The sequence below is a fragment of the Jaculus jaculus genome, chromosome 8 (assembly GCF_020740685.1).
Source record: "Jaculus jaculus isolate mJacJac1 chromosome 8, mJacJac1.mat.Y.cur, whole genome shotgun sequence".
In the NCBI taxonomy this organism is placed as follows: domain Eukaryota; kingdom Metazoa; phylum Chordata; class Mammalia; order Rodentia; family Dipodidae; genus Jaculus; species Jaculus jaculus.
Window position 1 is genome coordinate 41,621,069 of NC_059109.1, and position 25,945 is coordinate 41,647,013.

A 25,945-nucleotide genomic window follows, 5' to 3' on the forward strand; every position below is an offset into this window, starting at 1 on the left:
CTTCTCTCTGCCTGGCCGGAAGAAGACATTTTTTAATAGATAAATATAGTTTCAGTTTTGTCAGATGAATAGAGATCTGGAGAGTGATTGCACAGCAGGATAGATACACTTAACATTATTATACTGTTAATTTAAAAATGTCTAAAGAAGCTGGGCGTGGTGGTGCACGCCTTTAATCCTAGCACTGGGAGGCAGAGTTGGGAGGATTGCTGAGAGGTGGAGCCCAGCCTAAGACTACATAGTGAATTCCAAGTCAGTTTAGGCTAGAGACCCTACCTTGAAAAAAAAAGGTGTCTCAGATGGGAGTACAATGTTAATGTAGTTTTCACCACAAAGCATATATTATGTGTATTTCACAATATTTTTTTTTTCTTGGTTTTTCAAGGTAGGGTCTTACTCTAGTCCAGGCTGACCTGAAATTCACTCTGTAGTCTCAGGGTGTCCTTGAACTCATGGTGATCCTCCTACCTCTACCTCCTGAGTGCTGAGATTAAAGGTGTGTGCTACCATACTTGGCTCAATATATTTTTTTAAATTTTAGAAGTGTATGGTTTTTAAAATACCTTATGAGAGAGAGAGAGAGAGAATGAATTGACATGTCAGGATCTCCTGCCACTGTGAATGAACTCCAGATGCACATGTCACATTGTGTAACTGGTTTTACAGGGATACTGGGGAACTGAACCAAGGATGGCAGGTCTTCGGATCCTCCTACCTCTGCCTCCCAAGTTCTGGGATTAAAGGACTGCACTACCATTCTCGGCTTTTTTTTTTTTTTTAATCGAAGTGTATGTCATAACAATCAATAAAATTGGCCAAATATCTCTTTGTTTTGTCCCCAGCCTTTTTGTTTTTTAATTATTTATTTGAGAGAGAGAGAAAAAATGAGAATGGGTACACCAAGGCCTTCAGCCACTACAAACAAATTCCAGACACATGTTTCACCTTGTGCATCTGGCTTACATTGGTTCTTGGGAATTGAACCTGGGTCCTTTGGCTTTGCAGGCATGTGCCTTAACTGCTAAGCCATCTGTCCAGCCGTGTACCCAGTCTTTTTTGTTTTATGTTTGTTTCAGTATACCTACTTTATCTCATACTGAAAATCCTATTCAGAGTGGGAGTAGTGACTCTTACCTGTAATTTCAGCACTTAGGATGTTGAGGGAGAAAGATCTTGAATTCAAGAGCATTCTGAACTACATAGTGAAACATTGTGTCAGAGCAAACAGACATAACAACTAAAGCAAATTATATTCATGTGAGGCCATGGCTTTGAGCCTTGATGCTCCAAAAACAATACTTAGAAATCATGTACATTAAATTGTATATTGGGATAATTGTGGATATTAGATATCAAATTAATTCAAAATAAGATTTAATCCCTGTCTGTAGTACTCTGGACACCTAATTCACAGTGATTTCATTATGGCTTTTACTTTATGTTTTCTCTTAGGAATCTAGTACTTTAAGAAATAGAAAGAGCTCTCGTCGTGTCAGCTTTGCAGATACTATAAAGTAAGTAGAAAGGAGAAATGATTATAATGCTACATATAATAGTTGCAAATCAAATGTGCTTCTAACTGGTTTGGATAATCTATGTCTTGCTTAGTATTTGAGAAATGGTAATTTCAAGGTTATTTAGCATTATCTATATAACAGATATAGTTGGGAATGGTGGTACATACCTTTAATCCCAGCACTTGAGAGGCAGAAGTAGGAGGATTACTATGATTTCATGGCCAGCCTGGGGCTATAGAATGATTTTGAGGTCACCCTGGGCTAGAGTGAGACCCTACTCGATAAAACCGAAGACAAGGGCTGGAGAGATGGCTTAGTGGTTAAGCGCTTGCCTGTGAAGCCAAAGGACCCCGGTTCGAGGCTCGGTTCCCCAGGTCCCATGTTAGCCAGATGCACAAGGGGACGCACGCATCTGGAGTTCGTTTGCAGTGGCTGGAAGCCCTGGCGCGCCCATTCTCTCTCTCCCTCTGTCTTTCTCTCTGTGTCTGTCGCTCTCAAATAAATAAATAATAAAAAAACAATTAAAAAAAAATGTTTAGAAAAAAACGAAGACAAAAAAAATCATCTCCCCAGCATCAAAAAGACACATTTATCGCTGGGCATGGTGGTGCATGCCTTTAATCCCAGCACTCAGGAGGCAGAGGTAGGAGGACTGCCATGAGTTCAAGGCTACCCTGAGACTACAGAGTAAATTCCAGGTCAGCCTGGGCTGGAGTGAGACCTTACCTCAAAAAAACAAAAAATAGCCTGGCATGGTGGCACACGCCTTTAATTCCAGCACTTGGGAGGCAGAGGTAGGAGGATCGCTGTGAGTTCGAGGCCACCCTGAGACTTCATAGTGAATTACAGGCCATCCTTGGCTAGAGTGAGACCTTACCTCAACCCCCCCCCCCCAAAAAATACATATTTTAATTTTTACTTATTTTTGAGAGAGAGGGAGAGAGAGAAAATGGACGTGCCAGGCCCTCCACCCGATGCAAACAAACTCCAGATGCATGTGCCACCTTGTGCAACTTGCTTGTGTGTGTCCTGGGGAGTCAAACCTAGGTGCTTTGGCTTTGCAGGCAATGCCTTAACCACTAAACCATTTCCCCAGTCCTCTGCCCTAAACTTATTATTTCTTCCCATATACTGATTTTTGGTTTGCCTTGTTTTTTTTCCTAAGGCCTTAAAGTAAAGCATTAAGTTGTTTATTTATGACCTTTCTAATTTAAAAAATTTTAATTTCAATTTATTTATTTATTTATTTGAGAGAAGGAGAGACAAAGAATGAGCACATTATGGCCTCTGGCCACTGCAAATGACCTCCATGGGCACACACCACCTTGTGTATCTGGCTTTATGTGGATATTGGGGAATTGAACCTGGGTCCTTTAGCTTTCCTGGCAAGTACCTTAACCACTAAGCCATGTCTCTAGCCCTCTTTCTAATTTCTTTTATTTTTTTCAGGTGTCTTTTTTTTTTTTTTTCCAAATTTTTATTAACAACTTCCATGATTATAAAAAATACCCCATGGTAATATCCTTCCTCCCCCCTCTTTCCCCTTTGAAACTCCATTCTCCATCATATCCCCTCCCCTCCTCAATCAGTCTCTTTTAATTTTGATGTCATGATCTTTTCTTCCTCTTATGATGGTCTTGTGCAGGTAGTGTCAGACACTCTGAGGCCATGGATATCCAGGTCATTTTGTGTCTGGAAGGAGCACATTGTATGGAGTCCTGCCCTTCCTTTGGCTCTTACATTCTTTCCGCCCCCTCTTCCGCATTAGACCCTGAGCCTTGGAAGGTGTGATAGAGATATTGCAGTACTGAGCACTGCGGTCACTTCTTTCCATCACCATACTTTCTGTGTCATCCCAAGGTCACTGCCTTCTGAAAAGAGAAGATTCTCTACCAAAAGTGAGAGTAGCATTAATATAAGGGTATGAACATTAAGAGAAGTGCTTACTGGACAGTTTGATAAGCGAAGTATATACATTTAGCCAGATAGCAGCAGACATTACACCCCTAGGGCTCATGACTACCCGTTTTAAGTTTTCAGTATCAGGGATATATTGCCTCCCATGGAGCGGGCCTTCAGTCCAATTACAGGGCAGTTGGTTTCCACCCTAATAGATGTGTCACTATTGCACCCATTGGCTCATTTGGCCTGGCTGGCCAAATATAAGGCTTGCAATGTCTACTGTTGAGTATCTTTACTGATGGTTTCTCTTTCTCCCATTGAACTGCATGCAGAATGGCTTCTTCCAGCTTTCTGTCAGCTCTTTCTAATTTCTTTTTTTTTTTATTTTATGTTTTGTGCTTTTAAAAAATTTTTATTAGCATTTTCCATGATTATAAAAAAAAATCCCATGTTAATTCCCTCCCCCCCCCCACATTTTCCCCTTTGAAATTCCATTCTCCATCATTAATTTCTTAATGTAGGTATTTAAAGGTATAAATTTCTCTCCTAGGACTGCCTTCATTGTGTCCCATGGGTTTTGGTATGTTGTGTACTCATTATCATTTGATTCTGTGAATTTTTTTTATTTCTTTCTTGATTTCTTCAATGACTCATTCATCATCCAATAGTGTTCTGTTTAGTTTCCATGATTTTGTGTATGCTCTATAGTTTTTCTTGCTGTTTATTTGCAGTATAATCCCACTGTGGACCGATAGAGTGTAAGTAATTATTTCAATTTTCCAGCATTTGTTAAGATTTGCTTTGTGTCATAATGGTCTATTTTATAGACTGTTCCATGTACTGGCTGAAAATAATGTTTATTCTGCAACATTTGGATGGAATATTCTTTAGATATCTGCTAGGTCCATTTATTCCAGATACTTTTCTATTTGTTTTTTTCCCAGAAGACCTGTCAATTAATGAGAGTGGAGTATTGAAGTTGCCCACTACAATTGTGCTTGGTGTTATCTATAACCTTAAATCTAGTAGTGTTTGTTTAATCAAGTAGGGAGCACCCACGTTAGATGTGTATATGTTTAGCATTGTAATGTCCTCCTGTTGAATTGTTCTTTTACCATTATATGATGCAACCTTCTTTATCTTTCTCCATTAATGTTGGTTTGAAGTCTGTCCTGGCAGATATTAGGATAGCAACACCTGCTTGTTTCTTAGGCTCATTTGCTTGAAATGCCATTTTCCATCCTTTCACCCTAATATAGTGTCTCTTTTATGGAGAGTTGAGTTTCTTGGAGGAACAAACAGAAAGATCCTGCCTTTTAATTCACGCTGCAATCTTGTGTCTTTTGGTTGGGTTATTAAGGCCATTGAAAATGAGCTATTATTGAAAGGTGTGTATTTATTCTTGCAATTTTTCTTGTTTTGTAGCACTTCCCATTTTTCTTTATTGTCTTGTATTAAGTATTATTTGAATAGGTTTATTTTTTTCCTGTTTTCCCATGTGTGTGCTTTTCTTTCTCTTCATTGTGAAGAATCTCTTCAAATATTCTCTGTAGTGCCAGCTTAGCGGTCATGCATTCATTTAGCCTGTTTTTGTTGTGGAAAGTCCTTATTTCTCCATCAAGTATTTATTTATCTATTTGAGAGAGAGGGAGGGAAAGCGAGAGAGAGGGGTGGGGTGGAATATGCACACCAGGGCCTCTAGCCACTGTAAAGAAACTCCAGATGCATTTTAATGTTTGTGTTGAGTAGTCTGCTGTTATCCTGATAGGCTTGTCTTTATTTGTGAATTGATGTTTCTCTCTAACTCTTTTTAGTATATTTTCTTTGGTTTGTGTATTTAGTAATAATATGGCAAGGAGAAGTTCCTTACTGGCTTTGTCTATTTGGTGTTTTAAAGGCTTCCTGTATCTGTATTGGCATACCCCCCCCCCCCCCATTTGGGAGAAACTTTCTTCTGTGATTTTGTTGAAAATACCTACTATACCTTTGGGTGAAATTCTTCTCTTTCTGCTATACCCTGAATTCTTCTCTGTGACCTCTTCATAGTGTCCTGGATGTTTTGAAATTTCCATTCATACCATCCTATTAGTTTGTCTTTCTTTTTGTTGGACTGCTCCGGTTCTGGACTGCCACCTTGTCTTCTGGTTTAGATATTGTATAATACCAGATGCATAAGGTGGCACATGCATCTGGAATTTGTTTTCAGTGGGTAGAGTCCATGACATGCCCATTCTGTCTCTAAATGTTACCTCTTTCAGTCTTTCTCTCTTTCTGGAAATAAATAAAGGGGGGTGTGGTGTTGGAGACATGGCTTAGCTGTTAAGGTACTTGCCTTAAAGCCTAAGAACCTGGGTTTGATTCCTCATTCTTTCCTTTTCCTCCTCTCTTTCTTTCTCTGCTTAAAAATAAATAAATAGGGCTGGAGATATGGCTTAGCAATTAAGGTGCTTTCCTGCAATGCCTAAGGACCCATGGTTCATCTCCAAATCCCATGTAGGCCAGATGCATAAAGGTGAGGCAAGTGCAAGGTTGCACATGCCCACTAGGTGGCTGAAGCCTCTGGAGTTCAATTTCAGTGGCTGAGGCCCTTGAGTGCCAATTCTCTTTCTCTCTCTGTCTCTATCTCTCTAAAGCAAAAATTAAAATTAAAAAGAAAATGAATAAAAAATTTAAAAAGTAAATGTTTTCAGTAATCTTTTTTCTCTTCTAGAGTATTCCAGACAGAATCTCACATGACAACAGTGAGAAAATCAGAAATTACAGGTAAATATATAATTGTAGTTCCTATTAGTCTGTTTTCTATCCAATTTCTGTATGGTTTATCTAACCAGAGAATTGAAAACTTATTTTCTGTGTTACTGTTTTAAAAGTGTATGCTTGCCAGATTAGTGGCTCATGCTTTCAGATGTTGAGAAAGAAGCCTGGGCTATATAAGTTCCTGACCTTTCTGCACTATATGTTGAAACCCTATTCAGGAAAAAGTAAAAGAAAAGAAAAGAGTACCAGGCTGGAGAGGTGGCTTAGTGGTTAAGGTGCTTGCCTGCAAAGCCAAAGGACCTTGGTTCTACTCCCCAGAACCCATGTAAGCCAGATACACAATGTGGTGCATGCATCTGGAGTTCGTATGCAGAAGTCCTGGCGCACCCATCCTCCCTCCCTCCCTCCCTTCTTCTCTCCCTCCCTCCCCCTCTCTCTCTGCCTCTTTCCTGCTCTCAAATAATAAATAAAATTTAAAAAAAAGAAAGAAAAGAGTACCACCATGACTGGAGGGTGTGCCTTTAGTCATAAGTACAGAAAACAAAAAAGAAAAGACTTCTGGTTAAGATGATGGCATAGGAACCACGCCAAAGCAGCCTAGGGGGAAAAAAGCCAAAAAACAAACAAACAAACAACCCCCCCCCCTCAGCAAAATACACTCTTTTACTAAAAAGTGAGGCATATAGGAAATTACCAATGGCAGCAGAGAAGTAGGAGAGATCCAGAGCATCCAGAGCCCACATAGGCAGGCAGAAGAGACTCCAGCAGTGGTGGGGCCACAGCTTTAAGGCTTGGCTTGAGCGGCAGGAAAATCCAGGTGAGGGGATTTTCCACTCACACCAGAGCTCTTTGCAAACTCAAGAGACGTGGAGAACCACAGTGAACATCGGAGGAGCAGATCATGAGGTAGAGGATCACATGGACCAGTGGGAGAACTAGAGCCACCATCCACAGCCTCCCCTCCCCCACTGCCAGCCCAAGCGGCAGCAAGCACCAGGGACCAGGAGAAGGGAGATCATAGCATCCAGCAACGGCGACCAGAGCAGCGATCCAAAAAACAAAAAAGGTTTTAATACCAGGGGACTGCACCACATTCCCATTGAGCAGCTTTTTTTTTTTTTTTTTTTCCAAAGTAGGGCCTCACTCTAGCCCAGGCTGACCAGGAATCACTATGTAGTCTCAGGGTGGCCTTTAATTCACAGCGATCTTCCTACCTCTGCCTCCCGAGTGATGGGATTAAAGGCCTGCGCCCCCACGTCATTCTAAGTTTTCTTAATTTATTGTTAAAAACTTTATGTGATTTCTCTAATACTTCATCAATTATCCTTGAACTTTTATTTTATTTTTAGAGACAGAAGCAAGAGAAAATATTCTGAATATACAGTAAGTGGAATATATTCATATTGTTTTTTTCCTATTACAGTTTTAAAATATATTTTTGTGTCTTAACTTTGCATATTTAGGACTAATTTAAACTACAAATTTTAGCTGGGCGTGGAAGTGTACGTCTTTGATTTCAGCACTTGAGCAGCAGAGGTGGTAGGATTGTTGTGAGTTCAAGGACAACCTGAGAATAGAGTGTGTTCCAAGTAAGGCTGGGCTAGACTGAGACCCGACCTCAAAAAAACCAAACAAACAAAAATAAATTTTTAAAGTATATGTAATGGTATACCTATTAAATAAGTATTATATGACATAGATTTAGTAGTAGTAGTAGTAGTAGTAGTGATGAAATTTGACTTTCATATATCTTTTTTTTTTGCTTTTCAAAATAAAGTTTTCCTCTAGCTTAGGCTGACCTGGAATTTCATTATGTAGTCTCAGGGGGGCCTCAAACTTAGGGTGATCCTCTGACCTCTGCCTCACAAATGCTGGAATGAAAGGCATCCACCCTACCCCCACTGGCTTTTTTCTTCTTTTTTTCAAGACAGGGTCTCATTCCAGCCTAAGCTGACCTAAAATTCACTCTGGCTCCAGGTTGGCCCTGAACTCAAGGTGATCATCCTACATTAACCTCCAAAGTGCTAGGATTAAAGGCAAATGACTCCATGCTGGCATTATCCAAAGTGCCTTGGACCGGAGCCTTCAGATTTCAAGAGTTTTGAAAATTGAATATATTTATATAAACTTTGCTTGTGGAAACTTGCCAGTCTGAAAAATCTGAAATGCTCCAAAAATTAAAACTTTTTGAACATCATACTCAAAAAGTTCCTTATTTCAAATTAGGAATGCTAAAGCTATATGTAGAAAAGTAAACTCAGACTGGAGAGATGGCTTAGTGGTTAAGGTGCTTGCCTACAAAGCCAAAATGACCCCACTTCAATTCCCCAGGACCCACATAAGCCAAATGCACAAGGTGGTGCATGTGTCTAGAGCTCATTTATATAGGGGCTAGAGGCCTTGGCATTCCCATCCTCTTTCTCTCTCTCAAATAAATAAATGAATAATTTTTTTTAAAGTAAACTCTTTTGTTTTGTTCTTTTGAGGTATCGTCTCACTCTAGCCCAGGCTGACCTGGAATTTATTTTGTAGTCTCAAGGTGGCCTTGAACTCATGGCAACCCTCCTACTTCTGCCTCCCAAGTGCTGGGATTACAGGCATGTGCCACCACAGCTGGCTAAACTCTAGAGCAAATAAAAAGATATTTATTTCTGCACTGGAGAGATGGCTCAGCTGTTAAAGTACTTGCCTGTAAAACTTAACATTCTGATTTGACACCACAATGCCCACATAAAGCCAGATGCACAAAGTGGTGCATGTATCTGGAGTTTGTTTGCAATGGCTAAAGGCCCTGGCACACCCATTCTCCCAATCTCTCTCACTCTCTGTGCTTGTAAATAAATTCTTTTTGAGACGGGGAGAAGGAGGGAAGGAGGGAGACAGAGAGAGAGAGAGGAAGAGAGAGAGTAAAAAAATGGGCACGCCAGGGCCTCCAGCCACTGCAAATGGTTATATATATTTCTATTACTCATCAGGCAAATTTAGATGATACTGAGATACCTTTTATCAGTTGATAGGTTAAAAAACACTCATTAGTACAAGTAAAACTTACAAAGGCAGTTTTGCACGATTTAAAATTGTGTATTCATTGGCCTATTTTTAAATTATTTGTTTATTTAATTTATTTATTTGAGAGAAAGAGGCAGATAGAGAGTGGGAACGCCAGGGCCTCCAGCCACTGCAGACGACCTGCAGCAGCATGTGCCGCCTTGTGCATCTGGCTTACGTAGGTCCTGAGGAATCGAACCTGGGTCTTTTGGCTTTACAGGCAAGTGTCTTAATTGCTAAGCCATGCTTCCAGCCCTCATTTGACTTTTGATTTAGTGATTTGATATGTGGGAACTGATCTTACTTCTATACTTGTAAATATTTGAAATGATGTCTAGATAAGGTTATTCATTGTAGCATTGATAATAGCAAAGGATTGGTTAAGTAAGTTACACATTTTTGTGTAATTTCTCAGCCAGGAAAGCATGTTTATATATATATATTTATTTGTATGTGTGTATCTATATATGTATGTATGCATACACACATGCATTAAATATCTCTGGGGGGAAAAGTAATAACTAATTGCTTTGGTTATTTATTAATTTTGAACTATGTGAATGTATTATTTGTAGAGATTTTAAAATTAAAGTTGTTGAAATAGGGCTGGGGGTATGGCTTAGTAGTTAAAGATACTTGTCTACAAAGCCTTTTGGCTTTGGTTCTATTCCCCAGCTACCCTTATAAAGCCAGATATGCTTTTTTTTTTTTTTTTTTTTTTGTAGTGGCAAGAGACTCTGGCATGCCCGTGCACACCCACACCCACTCACAAATGTACAAATAAATGAATTAATTTTTTTAAAACTTGTTGAAGTAATGGAATAAACGTATTTATGTTATTTTAAAAATCGTTTCAGAAAATGGCCAGATGTAGTGGCATACACCTTTAGTTCCAGCACTCAGGAGGCTAAGGAGGATAGCTGTGAGTTTGAGGTCATCCTGAGACTAATTGCAGGTCAGCCTGGGCTAGAGCAAGACCCTACCTCAAGCAAACAAAAATAACAGTTTCATAAGATTAATGGCTTTACAGGTAATTCTGTTTGTTTGTTTGTTTTTCTGTTTGTTTGTTTGTTTTTTGAGGTAGGGTTTCACACTAGCCCATGCTAACTTGAAATTTACTGTTCGTCTCAGGGTGAGCTTGAACTTATGGCGATCATCCTACCTCTGCCTCCTGAGTGCTGGGTTTAAAGGCATGTGCCACCATTCCCAGCTCTATTTTTCCTTTTAAATAAGCAACTGGTATACAGTAAGAATATTTATAGTATTTTTTTAATTTAACAAACTATTAAGACCATTTAAAAGCAATTTTTAAAATTTATTTATTTATTTTGCTAGTCAACCTATGGAAAACCTTTCACCTTCCCTAGTCTGTTAACTACTGTGATTCTTAGTAACTGCTTGGGATATGGATCTTAAAAATGCCTTTTAATTTTTAGGAATAAAGATTCAGATGATAATTATTGTGAGATTACTGGTGAGTATGACTACATTATTTTTCTTATATAATTTTCTCTTCATCTAGTTTATTTGACAACTAACATAACATGTTCAAGAATAATAAACTATAGAGAACTTAGCTTTTTATATGATCTTCTATTTAACATTTCACTAATATAAGTTGGGTGTCATGGTTCATAACTATAATCCAAACAGGAGGCTAAACTAGGAAAATTACTACAAGCACACCCTGGACAGCATAGTGGGTGAGAGGACAGTCCAGGCTAAGCAGCAAGACTATGTTTAAAAAATAATAATAAAAATAATTTAAGCTGTACATGGTTACTCATGCCTTTAAATCCCAGCACTTGGGAGGCAGAAGTAGGAGGATCAATGTGATCTTCCTGGGACTACAGAGAGAGTTCCAGGACAGCCTGGAGTAGAGCAAGACCCTAACTCAGAATAAATACATACATACATATCAAATAAGTAAAAAGTGAGTAAACTAATGAAATTTCATGAATGTGTAGATTTCTGTTTCTCCTATTTCCCTATCTTGGAATCTCACTCATTCAATAACTCAAGAATCAAAGCCAGTGGGCTGGAGAGATGGCTTAGCGGTTAAGCGCTTGCCTGTGAAGCCTAAGGACCCCGGTTCAAGGCTCGGTTCCCCAGGTCCCACGTTAGCCAGCTGCACAAGGGGGCGCACGCGTCTGGAGTTTGTTTGCAGAGGCTGGAAGTCCTGGCATGACCATTCTCTCTCTGTCCCTCTATCTGTCTTTCTCTCTGTGTCTGTTGCTCTCAAAAAAAAAAAAAAAAAAAAAAAAAAGAGAATCAAAGCCGGGCATGGTGGTGCATGCCTTTAATCCCAGCACTTGGGAGGCAGAGGTAGTAGGATCGCCATGAGTTCAAGGCCACCCTGAGATGACATAGTGAATTCCAGGTCAGCCTGGACCAGAGTGAGACCCTACCTCGAAAAACCAAAAAAAAAAAAAAAAAATCAAAGAATTGTGATGAAGAGATGGCTTAGTGTTTAAGGTGCTGCATGTGTAGCCTAAGGACTCAAGTTCAACTCTCCAAGTCCCATGTTAGCCACACGCACAGGTAACTCAAGCGCTCAAGGTCACACTTGTACAGAAGATGGCCATCTGGAGTTTGATTGCAGTAGTTGGATGCCCTGGTGTGCCAGTTCTCTCCCTCCCCCTCTTTCTTTCTCTCTCCTTCTGAAAAAAATTAAAAACAAAAAAGAATCAAAGAATAATTTTGAACTCTTCATATATTCCTCATAGCCATTAGTCCCTTCCTTGATCTATTCTGTCTCCTAAATGTCTTTTTTTTATTAATTTTATTATTGGCAACTTCCATAATTGTAGACAATAACCCATGGTAATTTCTTCCCTTCCTCCACTTTCCTCTTTGAAACTCCACTCTCCATCATACCCCTTCCCCCTCTCAATCAATCTCTTTTTTTATTTTGGCAGCACGATCTTTTCTTCTTACTATGATGGTCTTGTGTAGGTAGTGTCAGGCACTGTGAGGTCATGGATATCCAGGCCATTTTGTGTCTGGAGGATCACATTGTAAGAAGTCCTACCCTTCCTTTGGCTCTTACATTCTTTCCGCCATCTCTTCCTCAATGGACCCTGAGCTTTGGAAGGTGTCATAGAGATATTTTGGTGCTGAGCACTGCTGTCACTTCTTCCTAGCACCGTGATCCCTTCTGAGTCATCCAAGGTCACTGACATCTGTAAAGTGAAGGTTCTCTACCAAAAGTGAGAGTAGCATTAATATAAGGGTATGAACATTAAGAGAAGTGCTTACTGGGCAGTTTAATGAGAATAGTATGTACATTTAGCCAGACAGCAGCAGACATTACACCCCTGGGGCTCATTACTACCCCTGTTTTAGGTTTTCCATATCAGGTATGTATTCCCTCCCATGGAGCAGGCCTCCAGTCCATTTAGAGAGCTGTTGGTTTTCACCATGACAGACGTGCCACTATTGCACCCATTGGCTCATTTGGCCTGGCTTGCCAAATTTAAAGCTTGCAGTGTCCACTGTTGAATATCTTCATTGGTGATTTCCTTCTCTCCCATTGAACTGCATGCAGAATGGCTTTTCCACCTTTCTGTCAGCTGGTCTACATGTAGGAGGTTTTCATCTCAGCTCCAGCAGGATTTCTCAGTGGCCTTGAAGCCCAAGTATGTGGAGTCTTCATCAATAGGGTCTTACCCCACGTGTGGTGGTTTGACTCAGGTCATAATCTTAGAAATTCTGAGTGCTGGTCTCCCCAGCTGATGGCAGTTGGACATTAAAACTTCCTGGAGGAAGTGTATTGTTGGGGTCGGGCTTATGGGTATTATAGCCAGTTTCCCCATGCCAGTGTTTGGCACACTCTCCTATTTCTGTTGTCTACCTTATGTGGGCCAGGGAGTGATGTCCACCTCTGCTCATGCCATCGTTTTCCCTGCCATCGTGGACCGTCCCCTGAAGTGTATAAGCCAAAATAAACCTCTTTTTCCCACAAGCTGCCTGTGGTCAGGTGATGTCTACCAGCAATGCAAACCTAACTGCAACACCATGTACTCCTGGTGGGTAACTAAGAGCCTCTGCAATGGCCTGTAATGTATTTGGAGATATCCAAGACCTCCCTGGCCAACAACTCACTGGAAGGTATCCCATCCCTGGCACTGAAAATTTTCCTTTAACAATCTATGGCTTCGGAGTGTTCCATTGTTCAAAAAAGTAGGTTTCCATATGGCTTACTTATACCCTCTTAGATTTTGATTAACCCTCCTTCCACTTTTCCTTTACTCAGACTATTCCCTTGACCTCACTTAGGCCTTTTCACCTATTAGCTGTTCTTCTACATATAAGTATGTATGTGTGTGTGTGTGTGTGTGTGTGTAAAATGCCATCCTATTAAGTCCACCCTCCATCCCTTTCTATTCCCCTTTACATCCCCTTTCTAGTTTACTGGCCTCTGCTACTGAGTTTTATTCCTACTCACACAGAAGTCCAATCATTTGTAGTTAGGATCCACATATAAGAGAGAACATGAGACGTTTGGCTTTCTGGGCCTGGGTTACCTCACAAAGTATAATCCTTTCCAGATCCATCCATTTTCCTGCAGATTTCATGACTTCATTTTTCTTTACTACTGAGTAGAACTCCATTGTGTAAATGTGCTACATCTTCATTATTCACTTATCAGTTGAGGGACATTAAGGGCTGGTTCCATTTCCTACCTGTTGTGAATAGAGCAACAATAAACGTGGTTGAGCAAGAGTCTGTAAGGTAGTGAGATGAGTCCTTAGGACGAGTGGTATAGCTGGGTCATAAGGGTAAATCTATTTTTAGCTGACTCAGGAACCTCCACATTGATTTCCACAATGGCTTGATCAGATTGATTTCCCATCAACAGTGTAGAAGGGTTCCGCCTTTTCCACATCCTCGCCCATTTATGGTCATTTGTTTTCATGATAGTAGCCATTCTGACAGGAGTGAGATGGAATCTCAATGTAGTTTTAATCTGCATTTCCCCAATGGCTAGGGATGTAGAAGATTTCTTTAAATGTTTATATGCCATCTCTATTTCTTCTTTGTAGAAGTCTCTCTTTAGTTCCATAACCCATTTTTAACTGGGTTGTTTGATTTCTTTTATTTAGTTTTTTGTTTTGTTTTTCAAGGTAGGGTTTCACTCTAGCCCAGGCCGACCTGGAATTCACTATGGACTCTCAAGGTGGCCTCGAACTCAAAGTGATCCTCCTACCTCTGCCTCCCCTAGGATTAAAGGCATATGCTACCACGCCTGGCATTTATGTAGTTTTTTTTTTTTAATTTTTATGAGCATTTTCCATGATTATAAAAAAAAAAATCCCACGGAAATTCCCTCTATGTATATCCTATAAATTACTCCTGTCAGATGTATAGCTGGCAAAGATTTTTTCCCATTCTGTAGGTTGTCTCTTTGCTCTATTCAGTATCCTTGCTGTACAAAAGCTTTAAGATTTCATGAGGTCCCAGCAGTTGATCTGTGGGTTTATTGCCTGAGCAATTGGGGTTATATTCAGAAAGTCTTTGCCAAGACCGATATGTTGCAGGGTTTCCCCTATTTTTCCTCTGGCAGTTTCAGAGTTTCAGTTCTGATATTAAGGTCTTTGATCCATTTGGACTTAATTCTTGTGCATAGAGATAAGGATCTATTTTCATCCTTGTACAGATACATATCCAGTTTTCCCAGCACCATTTGCTGAAGAGGCTGTCTTTTCTCCAATGAGTATTTTTGGCATTTTTGTCAAAGATCAGGTAGCTATAGCTACCCAGATTTATATCTCGGTCCTCTATTCTGTTGATCCTACATAACTGCTTTTGTGCCAGTACATGCTCTTTTTGTTATTATGGCTCTGTAGTATACGTTAAAATCGGGTATGGTGATACCATCAGCTTTATTTTCGCTGCTCAAAATTGTTTTAGGTATTTGAGGTTTTTGTGCTTCCAAATGAATATTTGGATTGTTTTTTCTATTTCTGTGACAATGCCATTGGGATTTTGATGGGGATTGCATTAAATGTGTAGATTGCTTTTGGTAAGATTGCCATTTTCACAATATTGATTCTTCCAATCCAAGAGCATGGGATGTCTTTCCATTTCTTAATGTTTTCTGCAATTTCTTGCTTGAGTGTTTTGTTTTGTTTTGTTTTGTTTTTCGAGGTAGAGTTTCACTCTAACTGAGGATGACCTGGAATGCACAATGTAGTGTCAGGGTGGCCTCGAACTCATGGTGATCTTCCTACCTCTGCCTCCCGAGTGCTGGGATTAAAAGCGTGCACCACCATGCCCTGCTCTTGCTTGAGTATTTTAAAGTTTTCATTGTAGAGATCCTTTATTTCTTTAGTTAGGTTTATTCCAAGGTACTTATGTCCCTATGAAGAGTTTAGTAACTGATAAATACTTACAACTAGTGAGAAACATAAAAGAATAAGTCAGACTGCTAACGGTATATATTTCTCTCCATATTTGCTTTTATTCCTCAATAGGAATGGACACCCTGCTTTGTGCTCCCATTCAGATACAACAAAAAGAGGTATGATTTCATGCAAGTACCTTTATATTTTAATTTTACCATTAAAAATTTATAAAAGAGCTGGGCGTGGTATTGCACACCTTTAATCCCAGCACTTGGAGGCAGAAATAGTCGGATCACTGTGAGTTCGAGGCCACCCTGAGACTATAAAGTTAATTCCAGGACAGCCTGAGCAAGAGACCCTACCTTAAGAAGGAGGAAAAAAATGGTAATGGTAATGGTAATGGTATAGCTCTGGAATGACTTAACAAAATAAATTACTGTAGACTGGAAAAGTAGCCTACATTCAGTTAACAAAGGATTAGATCATTGCTCATTTTAAACAATATGTCTCAGACTTTAAAAGTATGTGAATCATCTCCAAATTCTTATTAAAATACAAAATTTTTTTTTTTTTTTTTTTTTTTTTTGAGGTAGGGTCTCACTCTAGCCCAGCCTGACCTGGAATTCAATATGTAGTCCTGGGCTGTCCTCAGACTCAAAGCAACCCTCTTACCTCTGTCTTCCAAGTGCTGTTATTAAAGGTGTGCACCATGATACCCAACTAAAATACAGATTTTTGATTTGGAGATGTAGCTCAGTCGTAGGAGTATTGCGTAGTATGTGCAGGCATGTTGGGTCTTGATCCTTAAAATCACAAAAAAGGAAGAGCTGGACATTGTGGTGCATGCCTTTAATCTCAGCACATGGGAGGCTGAGGTGAGGAGGATCACTGTGAGCTCCAGGCCACCCTGAGACTGCAGAGTGAATTCCTGGTCATCCTGGGTTAAAGCGACACTCTGGCTTGAAAATAAAAAAGAAGAAACATCATGTTTGTGTGTATAAGTGTATATATGTAGGTTAGTAGGTAGGTAGGTAAATTGAAATCCTGTTGAAGACGATAGAGTTTGTATTTCTGACAATCTTTTTGATTTTTCAAGGTAGCATCTCATTCCAGGCTGACCTGGAATTCACTATGTAATCTCATGGTGGCCTTGAACTCAGCGAATCTCCTACCTCTGCCTCCCCAGTGCTAGGATTATAGGCATGTGCTACCATGCCTGGCCTTGTTGTTCTTTTCTTTTGGAGGGGGGGTTTCTTTTTTATTTTCTTAATTTTTATTAACATTTTCCATAATTATAAAAAATATCCCATGGTAATACCCTCCTCCCCTTTGAAATTCCATTCTCTATCATATCCCTTCCCCATCTCAATCAGTCTCTCTTTTATTTTGATGTCATGATCTTTTCCTCCTCTTATGATGGTCTTGTGTAGGTAGTGTCAGGCACTGTGAGGTCATGGATATCCAGGCCATTTTGTGTCTGGAGGGAGCACGTTGTAAGGAGTCCTACCCTTCCTTTGGCTCTTACATTCTTTCTGCCACATCTTCCGCATTAGACCCTGAGCCTTGGAAGGTGTGATAGAGATGTTACTCAGTACTCCAGTCACTTCTTTCCAGCACTATGATACCTTCTGAGTTGTACCAAGGTCACTGCCATCTGAAAAGAGAAGATTCTCTACCCAAAGTGACAGTAGCATTAGTATAAGGGTATGAATATTAAGAGAAGTGCTTACTGGACAGTTTGATAAGCATGGTATATACATTTATCCAGACATCAGCAGACATTATACCCCTAGGGCTCATGACGACCCCTATTTTAAGTTTTCAGTATCAGGGATGTATTTCCTCCCATGGAACGGGCCTTTAGTCCAGTTGGAGGGCAGTTGGTTTCCACCATGATAGACGTGCCACTATTGCACCCGTTGGCTCATTTGGCCTGGCTGGCCAATTATAAGGTTTGCAATGTCCACTGTTGAGTATCTTCACTGGTGGTATCTCTTTCTCTTTGGGTTTTTTTTTCAAGTAGGGTCTCACTCTAGTCCAGGCTGACCTGGAATTCAGTATGTAGTCTCAGGTTGGCCTTGAATTCACAGCAATCATCCTACTTCTGCCTCCCAAGTGCTGAGATTAAAGGTGTGCATCACCATGCCCGGCTTGTTGTTCTTTCTTTGAGATTTGGTCTCACTCTAGGTCAGGCTGGCCTGCGTGTTGTGAGAGAAGTAGTCCATGCCTATCTCTTACCTTCTGATGGTACTGTTTTTTTTTTTAAATTTTTTTTTTTTCAAGTCAGGGTCCCTCTCTAGCCCAGGCTGACTTGAAATTTACTATGTAGTTCCTACCTCAGTCTCCTGAATGCTGCGATTAAAGGTGTGCATCAGCACATCCTGCAATAGTAACAGTTTTGTGCTTGGAAATGCATAATCCTGAGGTTTATTTTTATCTTCACATGATATTTTTTTATTCGTAAATGTGTCCAAATTTCCTTTTTTTTTTTTTTTTTGGCTTTGTTTCTTTGAGGTAGGATCTCACTCTAGCCCAGGCTGACCTTGAATCACTGTGTAGTCTCAGGGTGGCCTCAAACTCACAGCGATCCTCCTCCTACCTTTTCCTCCTAAGTGCCAGGAGTAAACGTATATGCCACCATGACTGGCACAAATTTCCTTTACATATATATGTATATATTTTAATTAATTAATTTGAAACACTAAGAGAGACAAAGAGGCAGACAGAGAGAGAGAGGGTGGGCACACCAGGGCTTTCAGCCATTGCAAATGAAATCCAGACGCATGTGCCAACTTGTACATATGGCTTACGTGGGTCCTAGGGCATTGAACTGGAGTCCTTTGGGTTAACAGGCAAATGCCTTAACTGCTAAGCAATCCATCCAGCCCCAGATTTCCTTTTTAATAAATAAATAATTTTTTTTTTTTGTTTTTTTTTTGATGTAGGGTTTCACTGTAGCCTGGGCTGACCTGGAATTCACTATGTAGTCTCAGGGTGGCCTTGAGCTCATGGCAATCCTCCTACCTCTGCCTCCCAAGTGCTGGGATGAAAGGCATGAGCCACCACGTCCGGCTTTTAATTTATTTTTATTTTTGCTTTTTTTTGTTTTTTGTTTTTTGTTTTTTGTTTTTCGAGGTAGGGTCTCACCCTGGCTCAGGCTGACCTGGAATTAACTCTGTAGTCTCAGGGTGGCCTCGAACTCACGGCGATCCTCCTACCTCTGCCTCCCGAGTGCTGGGATTAAAGGCGTGCGCCACCACGCCCGGTTTTTGCTTTTTTTAATTTGATTTGTTTTACTTTTATTTATTTATTTAAATTATATATGTATGTATATTTTATTCATTTACTTGTTTTTGAATTTTATTTTATATATATTTGTATATATATACATATATATATATATATATATATATAGAGAGAGAGAGAGAGAGAGAGAGAGAGAGATTGATTATTTGGTGCACCAAGGCCTCAGCCATTGCAACTGATCTCCAGATGCTTTGGCCACTTAGTGGGGGTGTACAACCTTTTGCTTGCCTTATCTTTGTGCTTACATAGAATCTGAAAGAGTTGAACATGGGTCCTTAGGCTTCACAGGCAAACACCTTAACCGCTAAGCCATCTCTCCAGCCCATCATTTACTCATTTGAGAGAGAGAGAGAGAGAGGGGGGCAGACACAGAGAGAATGGGCATGCCAGGGCCTCCAGCCACTGCAAACAAACTCAAGACACATGTGCCACTTTTTGCATCTGGGCTTTATGTGGGTACTAGAGAAATGAACCCAGGTCCTTAGGCTTTGTAGGCATCCGCCTTAACTGCTGAGCGATCACTCCAGCCTGTAACTCTTTTTCTCGTTCTTCCAGGCTGACCTGGAATTCACTATGTAGTCTCAGGGTGGCCTTGAACTCTGGGCAGTTCTACTACCACTGCCTCCCGAGTGCTAGGATTAAAGGCGTGTGCCACCATGCCTGGCACATAAATTATTTTTTCATAAACCTGGGCATGATGGCTCATACCTTTAATCCCAGCATTTGAGTGGCTGAGTTAGAAGGATCACTGGGAGCTCAAGGTCAGCCTGGGTTACAATGTGAGTTCCAGGTTATCCTGGGGTAGAGTGAGACCTTGTCTCAAAGAAATAAAAATTTTTTTAAAGTGTCATGAAAAGTTTATTGTGGATTGTTTATTTAGTACTTGTTATAAAATACCTTTTAGCCACGCATGGTGGCAGCCACCTTTAATTCCAGAACTCAGGAAGCTGAGGTAGGAGGATCACTGAGTTTGAGGCCAGTGTGATGGTACAGATTGAATTACAGGTCAGTCTGAGCTAGAGTGAGACCCTACTCAAAAAAACTAAACAACTGTGTGTGTGTATATATATATTCCTTTAAAAAACATTACATGATAAATTTACATTTTGTCTTATCTCTTTCATCACAGCTTTCCTTTATAGAGCACAACTATGAAAGGAAACAGGCAAATGACCAGACAGTCATCTTTTCAGATGGAAACCAGATGGACCTTACCGCAAGTCACACCGTGCTTATTACTAAAGGCCTTTTGGATTATTCTGCGAGTGAAAAATCCATGAAGATAGATACCACATCCTTTCTCGCTAACTTAAAGCATAATGCTGAGACTTCAACAATGAAAAATGAATTAAAATGTTCCATGAGTCAAAACACTTCCCCAGCAAAGAAAATAAATTGGAATGACTTCATAACAAGATTGAAAACAGGAAAATACCTTGCTTCTTCTACAGGACCTGATAAAGAAAATTCTGAGATGCTTACTTATTCCAAAGAATCAAATAGTACAGCTTCTACACATCAAATGCATGTATCTGCTAATGTAGATGAGAATGGTAGTAACAGGACTAGAATCTTCAGTGAACAGGATGATGGGATGAATTTCACCCAGTGTCATACAGGCAATATTCAGACTTTGGTTCCCCCATTCAGTAATGCCAACTTAGGAGAGCTTAAAGGAGATATTACAATTTATGGCAATGAATGTATGGACTTGACAACTAACCATGTGATACAGGTTTTGCCCTCAGCAACTAATATATCTGAAAAAGAAAATCAGACTCAGAATGTCATGATGGATGTTGCAACAGTTTGTGAGGCTAAAGCTCCAGAGAAGAAATCAGTTCTTAAGGATAAATTAAATGCTGCTTTTCAAGATTCTTTTTTAAACCCTCAACATATTACTAGAAGTCATATCATGGGGTCAGAAACTTGTACAGTTCCTCAGACTTGTAAACAGGATGCTAGAACATTGGCCATGACATCAGAATCTCTATGTTCTAGTCAAGTTATTCAATGTGATAAGACAGCTTTTTTTTCTAGCTATAATGATGCCATGGAAGTAACCATGTGTCTGTCAGGTATGGCAGAGGAAAAAGCTTTGCTGAAGCATGATGGTAATTATTCTAAAACATGCCCCAATCCAGATGCCAGCCCTCTTCCCACAGAGAAGACTATCTATTCAGGAGAAGATAGCATGGATATTACCAAGAGTCACACAGTTGCAATAGATAATAATATTTTTAAACAAGATCAGCCAAATACAAAGAAAGAAATAGCTATATCAATATCTGGAAAAGAAGTGATGTTTCAGAATCAAATAACTGTGCCAGAAAATGGGAAAATGAACATAAGTTGTATCTCAGTTCCTCAAGTGTCTAAAGAAAGATTACTGCAGAATCCAATGAATTCCTTACCTATTTCTGACAAAAAGACTAAACTCTTAGCAGGTGACTGTATGGATTTGACTGAAAGTTACATAAGTAACTTAAGAAGCCGAACTCCTCTTGAATCTTGTGATCTAGCACCAGAGAACATCACTAAATCTCATAGCAAAAGTCTTTCAGATGAATGGGAAAAAATGACCAAAAGTCTTATCCAGCCAACCCAACAACCAGACAAACACATCTTAACTGACACCCAATCCAAGGAAAAACATCAAGTTTTAAAGATTTCATCTTGTCTTGATAAAGATTCTCCACCAGTTCATTATAATGAAGACACAACAACAAACTATAATAGAGCCCACTGTGGTGAGCTTGGTAAACAGGTAGTGGTGGGACATAAAGAACAAGGTCAGCATTCTGAACTGCCTGAGCCACAGAAGAAAAATTTAAATGAGCCCACACTTGACTGTTTTCACGATAAAATAATTTGTTCAGAGGAGGAACAAACTATGGATCTAACCAAGAGCCACACTGTTGTCATTGGATTTGGTCCTTCTGAAGTACAAGAACCTAGTGATACTAATTTAGGACACAGAACTAGCAAGCACACAACAGTAAGCAGTCAGATTGCTGTAAATGTTGAAAAATGTGATAAAAATGCCCCAGGGAAAGCTAGAGTAATAATAACCAATGATATGGCTGAGGTAGAAGACAGAACACAGAAACTTGGATTTCTGAAGGAAAAGCAAAACATCAACAAAATCTGTAGGAGGAAAAGTGTTGGTGGACTAAAAATTGATAAAACTATTGTATTTTCAGAAGGTAATGGGAATGATATGGATATCACCAAGAGTTACACAGTGGAAATAAACCATAGACCAGTATTAGATAAACATGACTCTGAGTTGATGTTGTTAGCAGGAACTTCTAAAACAGCTTTGTATGCCTGTGGGCAGGATGATATGGAGATCACTAGAAGTCACTCAAGTGTCTCAGATTGTAGAACTGTCTCACCACATGAAAAAACTTCCAAGCCTCTGGACAAGACTGTGATGTTTGTAGATGATCATGATGAACTTGAAATGACGAAGTCCCACACTGTCTTCATTGACTATCGAGCTGAAGACAAAACTGTACTTCCAGACAGACTTAACCTTGAACAATCCAAAAGGAAGAGCCTGGGAGAGCCAAAAGTTACATCTGCCCCTGCTGAAGAGAGTGTTTCCTTTTCAGGCAGTGGCTACCCAGCAGTAAAAGGTAGTCAGCTAACAGTGTTGGAAGAACGGTCTAGCAGTGGGCCTAGAAAGGAAGCTGCAACATTTATAGCTGATAACACAGACGTATCCAAATTAACCACCAGGAAAAATGTCAAAGATCTACAAAAGCCTGGATTTCTCAATGAACTACTGTCAGGCAAAAGTCAGAGAAGAAATAGCCTTGAGTTCAAGGATGGCAAGACCATTGAATTTTCAGAGAATGATAAAAACAACATAGATAACCCCCAGAGTCCTATGGTGGGAATAAATAATAAAATCACTCTGAGAGAGAGAGAGGACTTCAATTTGGTGCCATTAGCAGAAACTTCTAAAACAGCTTTGTATGCCTGTGGGCAGGATGACATGGAGATCACTAGAAGTCACTCAAGTGTCTCAGATTGTAGAAATGTCTCACCACATGAAAAAACTTCCAGGCCTCTAGACAAGACTGTGATGTTTGTAGATGATCATGATGAACTTGAAATGACGAAGTCCCACACTGTCTTCATTGACTATCAAGCAGAAGACAAAACTGTACTTCCGGACAGACTTAACCTTGAACAATCCAAAAGGAAGAGCCTGCGAGAACCAAAGGTTACATCTGCCCCTGCTGAAGAGAGTGTTTCCTTTTCAGAAAATAATGAAAGTGTCCGTGTAGCAGCAAAAGGTAGTCAGCTATCAATGCTGGAAGAAGAGTCTAGTAATAGGCCTAGAAAGGAAGCTGATGATCTGGAAGTCACCAAGTCCCACACTGTTTTCATTGATTGTCAAGCCACAGAAATACTTCGTGAGTACCCTAAATTTGAAATAGCAACAGGAAAAAACTTGAATCATAGCTGTGCCCAAGAAATCATTAAAAAACAAACAGCAGTTGAACAAAAGCATCTTATGACAATGCTTATTCCTACACATACATTGTCTGGTGAGCAGAATAAAACGGAAATCATAAAGTGCCATAGAACTGATATAGAAGAGAAGGTCACAGGGAAAGACCAGGTCTGTGTATTAGAAGAAGCTAAAACTGAAAGCTGCCACTTAAATAGTACAGAGAGAAGAAATGTGCATCTTACAACCAGTCATATAGATGCTGTTTGTGGATCCAGTGATAATTATTTCTGTTTACCAAATGTTACTACTTCTGATAACTTGGAGGGAAATTCCATATCTTTTGCTGATAAAAATAAAGAGAAAGCCAATAACTGCCAAGTGAAAAATGAGCTTATTAATGTAGATAATTTAGCAAGTGGATATTGTATAGTATCTGAAAGACTGCCTCTCTTTGCATCGTGTCCTTTGAAGGAAGAAATTCAGACTACTTCTACACAACACTTAGACTCTGTCATAACAGTACCGACAGATCAGGATATGATGAAGGGGCCTCAAAATCAAACATTAGTGTGTAGTCAAAATCTGGAAGAGATGGCTAAAGTTAATAAGCGTGTGTCTTTTAAGCTCCCAAATGAGCAAGTAAATGTTTTTGTTGATGACATTTGTGTTGCTTCTCAGCCTCATCTCTTAACCCAACAACTTCAACCATTAATTCAAAAAGGACAGAATATTGTCAATAAAGATGAAATGACACTGTCTAATGCTGGAAATAAGACTTCAGCTTTTCTCATAGAAAAGTCTTCTACACCTACATGTGAAAAAGAATCTAAAATACTCAGTAATGAGAAACACCTTATTGTATCTCATAAAAAAGAACTGAAGGAAAGTATCCAAAAAGCTAAATGTAATACATCTGTAGATTGCATTAGTAACTTGGACTTGACTACACAAGTCATTCAAACCCTTGCCAATGATGGAAAAGCATCAGAATCTACAGTCATATCTAATGTTCCGGGCTCTAGTATTGTCAGACCAAGTCTGAATAATTTCAATGGAAAAACAGAAGAGATTTTAGATTTTCAAGCTGTTCAGTTGCTACCTCCTTCAGACCAGTTACTAGAATTAGAAGATAAAACACACAATAATATGAGAGTGCAAGCTATAGAAACACATGACATAGTCTCTAATGATGTTAAAGATAAGAGAGATGAAGAAACACATACTGGAGTTGGAACTACTGCTGTCCCACCAAAGAGAGCTGTTAAAGACAAAATGAGAAGATGTTCTTTGGGAATCTTTTTGCCCAAATTGCCAAATAAGAGAAATTGTAGTGTCACTGGTACTGATGACCTAGAGCAGATTCCAGCAGATTTAAATTACTTAGAAAACCAGCCAGTCTCCAGTAAAGATTCAGGCATTGGATCTATTGTAGCTAAACTGAACTTAAGTCCATCTCAATATATAAATGAGGAAAATCTCCCTATATATCCTGGTGAGATTAATTCCTTAGACTCTATCAGTACAGAGATTGAAGAAAAGGCTTTGACTGAAATAAGCCACAAAGAGATATTACCATTTGAAAACAAAATGGAAGAAACCTGCAATATCCAAAAAAGGACCTGGGTACAAGAAGATGATGATGTACCAGCTGAGAAAAAAGTCAGAAAAGCTGATACTACACAAGAAAAGGAAGTAAGCTGCTTTGAACCAAGGAATGTTCGTGAGTTTTGTATGGTTGTTTGCTTTTGAGGTGAACGCTAAGTATGAAGACCAGCCCGGCCTGTAGTTCAGGATCCTATAACCTCAATATCCCAAATACTTAAGATTCATTACCATGTCTAACTAAATTTTATATATACCTATACATACACACACACACACGCACACACACTTTTTTTTTTATTTCAGAGAGTGAAAGAGGTAGAGTAATAAGAGAGGGACAGAGAATGGGCACTCTAGGGCTTCTAGCCACTGCAAACAAACTCCAAATGCATGTGATACCTTGTGCATCTAGTGTGTGTGGGTCCTGAGGAATTGACCCAAGGTCCTTTGGCTTTGCAGGCAAATGCTTCAACCACTAAGCCATCTCTCCAGTCCCTAAATTTTATACTTTCTAACTTACGAATTTTAAGTTTTAAGTTCCTGAATTTTAAGTAGAAATTAATTATTTCCACTTATAGGCCAGAGAAATTTCCTCTTTGGAATCTTCAGGAATCATTTGTCTAAGACATTAAGATAATAGGACCTAGTGGCACAAGCCTATAATCACAGCACTATCAGGCTAAAGCAGGAGGATTGCTATGATTTAGAGACCAGCTTAGGCTATATATCAAGATCCTATCAAAAAAGACCCCATCAAAGAAAATTATAATAACATAATTTTTAAATAATTTATAATTTTCTTTGATAGCTACACAAATGCAGTGGAAAGTTAAGCCATATTGGGCGTGGTGGTGCACACACTTGGAAAGCCAAAGAGAATCATTGTGAGTTGAGGCCACCCAGAGACTACAGAGTGAATTCCAGGTCAACCTGGGCTAGAGCAAGACCCTATGTCAAAAAAAAAAAAAAAAAAAAAAAGGTTAAGCCATCTTCAAATT

The 25,945-nt window shown here is 39.6% G+C and overlaps 1 protein-coding gene across 2 annotated transcripts in view; it reads left to right on the forward strand.

Moving 5' to 3' along the window:
- Knl1 (kinetochore scaffold 1) overlaps positions 1 to 25,945 on the forward strand; it is a 72,971-nt gene that overhangs the window by 16,863 nt on the left and 30,163 nt on the right. Inside the window, exons 5-11 of one of the 2 annotated variants that reach the window (XM_045156168.1) lie at positions 1,453 to 1,514; positions 6,130 to 6,182; positions 7,526 to 7,559; positions 10,661 to 10,698; positions 15,701 to 15,747; positions 20,007 to 22,217; positions 22,875 to 25,037. In XM_045156168.1, the coding sequence (XP_045012103.1) occupies positions 1,453 to 1,514; positions 6,130 to 6,182; positions 7,526 to 7,559; positions 10,661 to 10,698; positions 15,701 to 15,747; positions 20,007 to 22,217; positions 22,875 to 25,037 (4,608 nt within the window). Of the gene's footprint in view, positions 1 to 1,452; positions 1,515 to 6,129; positions 6,183 to 7,525; positions 7,560 to 10,660; positions 10,699 to 15,700; positions 15,748 to 20,006; positions 25,038 to 25,945 lie in introns of both variants that reach the window. The other variant, XM_045156167.1, reaches the window with a different exon arrangement.